This window comes from Triticum urartu, chromosome 2A (assembly GCF_056163025.1).
Source record: "Triticum urartu cultivar PI428250 chromosome 2A, HENAU_Tu73, whole genome shotgun sequence".
Taxonomy (NCBI): Eukaryota; Viridiplantae; Streptophyta; class Magnoliopsida; order Poales; family Poaceae; genus Triticum; species Triticum urartu.
Window position 1 is genome coordinate 118,198,676 of NC_141874.1, and position 8,802 is coordinate 118,207,477.

General features: G+C 39.0%; 1 protein-coding gene across 2 annotated transcripts; it reads right to left on the reverse strand.

Moving 5' to 3' along the window:
- Positions 1-1,869: 1,869 nt before the first annotated feature.
- LOC125536174 (uncharacterized) lies at positions 1,870-6,518 on the reverse strand. Of its 2 annotated transcripts, none has more exons than XM_048699339.2 (3): positions 6,317-6,518; positions 5,602-5,921; positions 1,870-2,366 (listed from the first exon to the last, which is right to left on the reverse strand). In XM_048699339.2, the coding sequence occupies exons 1-3, from the start codon at positions 6,453-6,455 to the stop codon at positions 2,349-2,351; spliced, it is 477 nt and encodes a 158-aa protein (XP_048555296.2). In that variant the 5' UTR covers positions 6,456-6,518; the 3' UTR covers positions 1,870-2,348. The 2 variants fall into 2 exon arrangements, with proteins under 2 accessions (XP_048555296.2, XP_048555294.2); XM_048699337.2 differs by lacking the exon at positions 1,870-2,366 and adding an exon at positions 4,255-4,593 and having other exon boundaries at positions 6,317-6,514.
- Between the last annotated feature and the right edge of the window lie 2,284 nt (positions 6,519-8,802).

Sequence of the window (8,802 nt, forward strand, 5' to 3'; positions counted from 1 at the left end):
TGGGAAATCGCGATCAGTCACGATGTGTAACAATAGTTCCATCAATTGTATATATACATATATAGATTCTAGAGAATCATATGACCAGAAGTCTACAATTGTCGACATAATATTTCTCAAGTAGATTGCAAAATCCTTTCAAATGAATTCAGATCCAAAGACCATGGCCATGACCAAGTGTGACAACACTCGAACTGGACTCAAGCAAAGGTTATATCTAGGTAGAAATAAACTTGCTCAATAAAGGGAAGGTATTTACATAAGCAGTACCTACACCAGTTTTTTTTTGGAAACAGAATTGAGAACAACGAGATGGTGAAACATAGAGCAAGTTAGCACAAGGGTCCATGCAGATACCCAACTATCCTCCATAGGTGGAATCTCTTTCCGATAACTTATATCATTGGTAGTATAGAATCATCTATCTCTGTAGTTGATAGATGTGGTGATTACATATCCATGTGGATCACTAGATTCAGACATAGATGGTTCCTAATGGGATCTCAGTTCTGAATCGAAATGCAAAATGCAACATATATTGTGTAAAATCAATAAGTCACTATACAAATTATTTGTTGCCGATATATTTTGGTACAACCAACATAGTGAGTTTCCTTTCACACAAGGATTACTCCTACACTGATGATTACCCATACATGTTAATCGTGTGATAATCTAAATGACGAAATTTGAGACGAAGGATTTGGGTAAAACCTCGAGCACCTTCACTCATGGTACATATGTTGTCTATATCCTGATTATATTAGAGAAATTGATTGTGGACAAATCTTATGCATCCATAACTCGCATGGTTTCATTCTCTAGACATAGAGAAATATCCATTAAAACCATGAGTTGATGGGAATGTGATATTGGGACATAGAGTTCCATATCCTAGTGTCATTGGACCAACCACACATAATTGGTTGGGGCTCAAGAATATCTTTCAATATCTTCAAGGCATCAAACATTTGTCCTAATCTTTCAGTTTCAGAGAAATCTAGACACTAATATTATTGGATACACCGATCAGATCCTACTATGTCAGATTGTAGACAAAGTTTGTGTTCTTGCTAGGTGTGATAGCCATCTCATGAGAGTCTTCGAAACAAGCCTTGTGGCTACATCCACCAACCATTATCTTAAAGATAATGTTGCTTGTGTTGCCCGGATGCAAACAGGTTACGTAATAAGCAATGTCGCTATATTGCATATCTTGCAAGACAAATTATGTGATCGATTTGTTCACCAAGTCTCTACCAACTTCTACATTCCAAAAATATATTCATGGAATGGTGTGTGATGACTTCGGAATTTGCAAGAATCAGGGGTGGTATCTTCCTACATTGTTCCTGTTCAAAGCATCATATTATACCCCTTTTCCTCTTCATGAATTTACTTTACAGGTTCTCATAAAGATTTTTAATGAGGTAATATCAACATGAAATAATGTCATACTTTATGTTTTCCCCGCTAGGGTTTTTAGGAATGTATATACGGCATATTTATTGTCCCATTAACTCTATGGGTTTTCATATTGAGTTGAAAGAGGAAATAACTATTATATGTTGCATTATTTTCTTTTTATTTTCCCACTGGGTTTGAAGGAGTTTTGGCAACATATCAAACACTATATTGTTTATATTTTTCCCATAGGGTTTTTGAAGGAGTCTTTCAAGATGATGGTGCTACCTGGACAAGCATGGATTAGAAGGAGTGTTAAGATTAATTAACATAGTAATTAAGGAATTAATCCCTCCTTGGAATAACTGTTGGCAAGCAACCGTTGCGTCGGTTCCGTCTGAACCTGACACCCCCTTGTAAACACATGTTCGAGTGAAATATATAGCACTTCATCTAATGCAAAGATATAGCTCGATCATTTTGTTCCTTTGGATCTCGAATAATATTCCGAACTTGAGGAACAAGCGTGGATCATTGCTCATTAAAACACACAACTATTTTTTATCACATCTGATTTTGACCATTTGTCTACATCGAAAGTCTTCCCCCTACTATCACTATCAGCAAGAACTCCGTAAGTAAAGTCAACAATGTCCACGAAGACCTCCGCCGTTTTCATCACATTATCGTCAGCTTGCTCATGACTTATCTTGCCGCATATGTTCCTATGGATTCTTTTTGTGAACGCCAATTTCTCAACCAAGCCGAAGGAGCTGCCAATAATGCTATACACCTTCTTGAGGTTGACATTGTTTTCCCTTAACTGTGTTATCAAATATTTTGTTTAAACGTCGATGTATTTGTGTGAGACGGCCAGTACACCCTCCCTCCCATCGTCAGAGACATGGAATGGTTGGGCGCTCGCATCTACATGGCCTGCTGTTCTATGCCTCTGGCTTTCCCTGCACAAAAATAAAGCAAAATGTCAAGGCTAACCGAAATAATTCAGTTTGACGTGCCCATCGTGTCTCGCAGAACAATTAAGCAGAATTCAGTACGCCCCGAGTAGTTGTACACGATCTCTTTCATTGATTTCGTCCTCACGGTGTTCAGTCTGCTGTTGCCATACCTGATTCCAAACCCAATCTCCCACAAATACAAGTTTTAGAAGCCATACGCCTCACCAAGCGAGTCGAAACTCAGGCCTAGTTCTGGTATTATTAGGCTTTTCTTAGGCTCTTCCGCGTACTTGCGAATCGACTGCTCTAATGCATTCATCCTAGAAGGACACGGCGTTCTGTCTAGTGGCGCGCTCCACCTGAATTTTACTGAAATCAGTGTCGGTGAGTAAATCTACATAGCAGCCCCCCCCCCCCTCACCCCACCCTGCCACCCCCCGCACGACATCACATAGGAACCAGCAAATTTTCTATTTTTGCGCTGCAAAACTACGAATAGGTACGAGATCAGAACACACATCACAGAGCAGAGCAACATCGAGGCATTTCAACAAGTATAGTTAACCGGAATAAGATTCAATGCATACCTCTTTGTCCAACCCGTCATCTCGGGTTACGCAGGACGTATCGAAGCAGATTCCCATCACATGATCTGGATGTTCCAGGCTATTGGAGAACTCCTCCTAGAGGGGAAACCTACCAAGTCACATGATCTGGATGTTCCAGGCTGTTGGAGAACTCCTCCTAGAGGGGAAACCTACTAAGTCACGGCCATGGGCGGCAAAGGAGGCGGTGTTTCGTACCGCAGGGGGCAATTTTTTCGTGTTTTTGACCCTTTTCTGAAACCTATTCGAGATCTAACCCTAGTTTGAAAAAATTTCAAGATCTGACCCTTTTGCTACCGCCAAAGTCGATGGCAGAAGGGTGTAACAGCTTACCGCCGCTAAACAGTAGCCTATACAACCCTACCGTCAAGGTGCTCGGCGATAGGCACGAGCATGCATTGTATTCAATACTTAGGAGGATTTTGCGGTATGGCATGCAACCCTACCGTCAGGGACCTTGGCAGTAGGCTGTTATACCCTACCACCATGGTCCCTGACGATAGCAAAAGGGTCAGATCTCAAAAAAAAAAATCAAACTAGGGTCAGACCTCAAATAGGTTTAAGAAAAGGGCCAAACACAAAATTTAGCCTCGTTCGACAAAGTTCCATCACCTACCCGTCGTAGCAAGCAAGGCCGCCGTAGCTGTGAGGGGGAGTGGCATGCATGTACTAATAATCTGTTCGACGGACCAGCAAGACCACACAAATCGAGGCGTCCCTTCTTAGGCCCCGTTCACAGCTGTGAAACAATAAGGCTGCGTTCGGACGGCAGGAGAGGAAAGCAAAGGAATGAATAAAAGAATAGGAAGTGAAGGTGGGTGAACAGTGCAAACCATAGGTTTCCAACAGGGTGTTTCCTTTGGTCTGACTGTCTGAGTAGATGTTATCTTTCCCGTGAAAAGTACCAACTACCAAGTTGTACTTTCTATAATTTTTTATTTGGCTACACACTGTCATCTCTCTCGGGCTTCAGCTAAAAACTTGCCTCCGTGCGGATGCTCCAAATCCCCTGGTATCTGTAGGAATAGTTTCACTATTCACAATTCCTGTGAACCGAACACATCAATGATGAAAAATCACGTGGAATTCCTACTTTCAAAGTTACTCAGGCGTGTCAGAACGCTGCCCCCCATGACTCCTACTGCTACTTCTGTATCATTGTTTATACTGGACAAACATTTAAAATCATTCATCTATGATATTCGGATTATCTAATGACCATACGACACAGGGGTTGAATCTCTGCTTAACCACCACAGGTTAAGCATGCAATAATGCAAAGGTGATTAGAGCAATAACACAAAGTTATTTCAATTCTAACTTGGTTCCATGAGAACAACCAGAAAACGACAATAATCCCAGTACAACAGTATTATCACCAAATACTCCCTCCGTTCCTAAATACAAGTATTTTTAGACATTTCAAATCGACTACAACATACGGATGTATGTAGACATATTTTAGAGTGTATATTCACTCATTTTGCTCCGTATGTAGTCACTTTTTAGAATCTCTAGAAAGAGATATATTTGGGAACGGATGGAGTAAAACAAGTTCATGATTTCACCAATTAATTATTTAAGGGCTGCTCAAGCTCCTGGGCCCCCAAATCTTCACCTGGCACCTGAACAAAGATAGAGAGACAAAGATGTACTCCCTCCGTCTCAAAATAAGTGACTCAAGTTTGTACTAACTTTGTACTAAAACAATGGACAACTACTGCTAGAACAGAGAAATAAATTCCGTTTAGTTGTCTGCTTGTTGCAGATACTTTCACCATAACAAAATCCCTAAAATAACATAAATATTTAATATATTATTGAAATTTTGATCTGGCAAGCTTGAGTCTACATGGTAGTTGGAGCATATTTAAAATGTGTTTGTTTACACATGTTGCCATGGAGGGTTTAAAACAGATCAAAATTTGAGCCTGTGTAGGGTTTTCTCAGGAAGTAAAAAATGTAGTAGGAGCAAAAGATTGATGGGTAACTAATTGCATCCTCCCTCCCAAAAGCATAAAACAATGCAGACGAAGCTTCAGTGCCTTAACGTCACCTGGATTTGGATCTGTGACGTGCGAGCCAGCCAGCCACCTATTTCTCATGATTACAGTAGAAATTGGTCATAGTTGTTGTTGACAATGCTTAACCAGTTAATATTGATGATCTAAGCAGCTCAACCACACAAATGACTTTTATGCCCTACACTTTCCTTAACAGAATTTAGCGATGGTCTAGTGCAGGACTCTAGATAACAAGGTTGATGGTGGAGAAAGAACCGTCTTCACCCAAACAAAAACCAAACCATCAGACATGTTCACTATATATAAAATCTTGTTTTGCACAGACAGAAGACATGCATGTAAATACAGGAAATATATCTCTTATTAAAACCAGATGAACTAATATAACCAAGCAACACACAGAACACCTAAAACTGAAGGAAAACTTGGTATACAACCTACACAGGAGTAGGTCAGAAAGAGATTAGATTATTTTTCTTGCTAATGCCTAGTGGTTGACTAGATTTTTCTTACTAATGCCTGTGGTTAAGTAGACAATAGGTAACCCCTGGTCCAATAACTGCTATTTAAAGATAGCAGAAAGACAAGGCAATAAGAAAACAATCATACCGTTGATAAAAAGGTATCTTCTATGTCTTCATCATCATACTCAGGAAGTGGAGGTAACAGCTCAGCAATCTCCCTCTGTGACATATCAGAATACGGGCCCAGTTGAGACACTTGCGAACACCCAGAGTTGTTCATTTTGTACACCCACAGTGCAGCAGCCTCAAATGACTTGAACCGGCGGACCATCTCTTCACGGTCACGGGATACCCTCCAATACTTGCACCAGCATTCATACAAGGCCCATAGGGATTCCTTCGACTTAATGGAATTCTCATCAACAAGGGGATATATTCGAGGTGCTTCTTTTGGCTTGGGACCGCCTGCCGTTCAGTAGCACATAGTTACAATTTGATTTGTGGTACGCAGAAAAATACAATCATTTTTACTATTGCTCTCAGCGGAATTGATTTGATTGAAGGCAGCTGGCATAAGTAAATAAACAATATCCTTGCTAGATGTCCGAATGAACATGCTTATTCAAATAGATCTACTTATAATAGGAAATAATATGGGGATTTCAGGTATTAAATTCAGATCCAAGTAAGGAGAATTCCTATATATTCAGAATTCAGATCCAAATTCTGAAAGGGCTATAAACATAATGCGGGAATTTCAGATATAAAATTCAGATCCAAGAAAGAGAATTCCATTGAAAATTTCGGCAATCAGGATTCAGATCCAAATTACGAAATAGCTTTCTCAACATAGGGATTACCTGCAGCTGCAAACATGCGACGGCTGGTACCAGCCGGCAGATAGAGCCGGGGGAGACACGGGGGGAGGACACCAGCATTATCTCCAACGGGGCGGGATGCGAGGGCTGCCCGCGCGAGCTTGGACACGATGAAAGCCATAGCCTAGGTCGGAGGGGATGGTTCTCGAATTAGGGTTTGTGTGCGTCGCCGGTCCCGTATATATCTATACTCCTATATAGTTTAGGAGTAACAAGTGATATGGACCGTTGGATCTTCCTAATTGGATGGCTCAAATTTAATGGCTTTTGTTACCTGTATACGTGACTGCATATAAGGCTAGTTGTGATGGTAGTATCATAGCTAGTACCATGCATGCCAACCAGGTAATTTTGATGATGTGTCATACAATTAAATGAAGAAAGAAAGGGGGAGACTTGTATGAGATCCCATGTATAGGTGAGATCGTGAGATCAACCCTCAAAATTCATATTTAGTCATTTCGAAAAAATCTGAAATTATTTGACAACATTCTTGTGAGGTATGTTTATAGCTCCAAAAAAAATCAGCTCAAAACTCAATGTATAGTTGGAGATACAAAAAAGACAATTCGAATGTGAATAGTAGCAGCTTTGGGTGAATAGTACTTTGACACTATTTACATCTGATTTTGTCTTTTTTGTTTCTATTAATGTAAGTTGAATTAGAAGCTAAAACTTTTTAAGATTATACATCAAACATTGATGTGTGTCTACAAAAAGTTTGGGAATGTTTGGACACGTATTTTTTTTCAAAAATTCGATCTCATAGATCTCACCTAATGTACGATCTCACACAAGTCTCTCCCAAGAAAGAAATGGTTGAGTATCATATCATGATACCGTATCGTAATCAATGCTATGTCAGTATGTGTCATGCATGACAATAAATAAAGTACTACATGATACTAATATATGATAATATGCATTAGGGAGGTAGTATCATAGACTAGTATCATATGCATGATACTAGTATATGATACTGCCCATTACAACCAACCTAAACCATTGGATATGTTAATCTGATGGCCTACATTGCGGGGATTCGCTGCGCCATTTCCCCGTGTTGCCAATCTGCCACTCTCAGATGTAGAGGGTGCTTGGATACGTTTTAGTCCCATGACTAAAAGTAGTGGGACTAAAACTTGCTAGCCTCACCCATGCTTAGATCCAAATACTGAAGAGACTAAAATCAAGTTATTGAGCATTTATTATCCTCCATACCCTCCAATCCAGAACTCGCATGTGTTAAAGGAGAGGAATTAAATGAGGAGAGAGGGCTAATACATATTTTAGTAGGTTTACTATGAATAAAAAAATTTAGCCTCAAGACTAGTCCTAGCCTCTCTTTAGTCAGGGGTGCTTGGAACTTTAGCCTCTAAAAAGGACTATTTTTAGTCAGACCAAAAATAGTCCCTTAGATCCAAGCACCCCCGTAGTACTTTCTAAGATGTGCATGCATATAATTCTCCTTGCGTTCTTTATAGCCAAGCCACTATACAGAAATTTCCAGCAGACTCCGATGATGCATGCAGGAGTAAAATGGCACCAGGAGTACTAGCAGTAGCAACTAGCATGTATGCATCATGATGAATGAGGGAGGAAAAGCATCTGATGGTGTAGCCTGGGTAAAGGCCGAAAAAGCATTGCAGAGACCGAGCTCCACATAGCTCTTTATTTTTTTTCAGCGAAAATACTATTTTCACACATTGAAAAAATCTGAAAAAAAAAGTCTGTACATACATGTGTATTTGTATTATACACGTATGAAATTTCACGAACATATATGTTTTCATGTAGTGTATATGAAAAAGATAAATACATGGATTAATGTAGGCTATATCTTTGTTGTTTTTATGTCAGATATTTATCTTTTTTGCGTAGCACGCAAATAACTGAATTACATGATGAAACTTTTTACCTACTTGACAAACATGCATATGTATTTGTATAAAAAAATTGATATTTTTTGAAACTTTTAAGTATATTTTGAATTTTTTTGGCAAAATGGGCTCAATGGAGCCCGGCCTCTGCAACGCCGCACTCGGGTAAAGGCGTACAAGCTAAAACAAATTAAACAATAACGAAGAAAGTGAAAATGTAATATATGTATAGCTAAATAGCTTTTACTTTCTCTTATAATTTTTTTTACAAATATTTATTACCCTTCTTTTCTTAGTTTTTATCAACAATTCTGTGAAGACTCTGATTTGTAAACAGACACAATTAATATTTAAATTATTATTTTATTTCTAACGATAAATAACTTGCAAACAATACTCTCTTTGTTGCTCAATCTAATATTTCCTTGATCCATAATAAGTATCGCAGTTCTGAACTGAAGTTAAACTTAAACTTTATTAAGACAAGCATTTGAGGACGAACCTGGTATACTTTTTCTCATGGTATTCTATATTGTGTAAATTTGGTATTTCACAGATATATTTATTAAATCATGCAAAATTTTGTAA

Excerpts from the sequence above, each read along its gene's own strand:
- LOC125536174 (XM_048699337.2), bottom strand. The coding sequence starts at position 6,455 with ATGGCTTTCATCGTGTCCAAGCTCGCGCGGGCAGCCCTCGCATCCCGC. Across the intron at positions 5,922-6,316 it reads TCGCATGTTTGCAGCTGCAG|GCGGTCCCAAGCCAAAAGAA; the intron begins GTAATCCCTATG and ends ACTGAACGGCAG. Across the intron at positions 4,594-5,601 it reads AAGATACCTTTTTATCAACG|GTGCCAGGTGAAGATTTGGG; the intron begins GTATGATTGTTT and ends ATCTTTGTTCAG.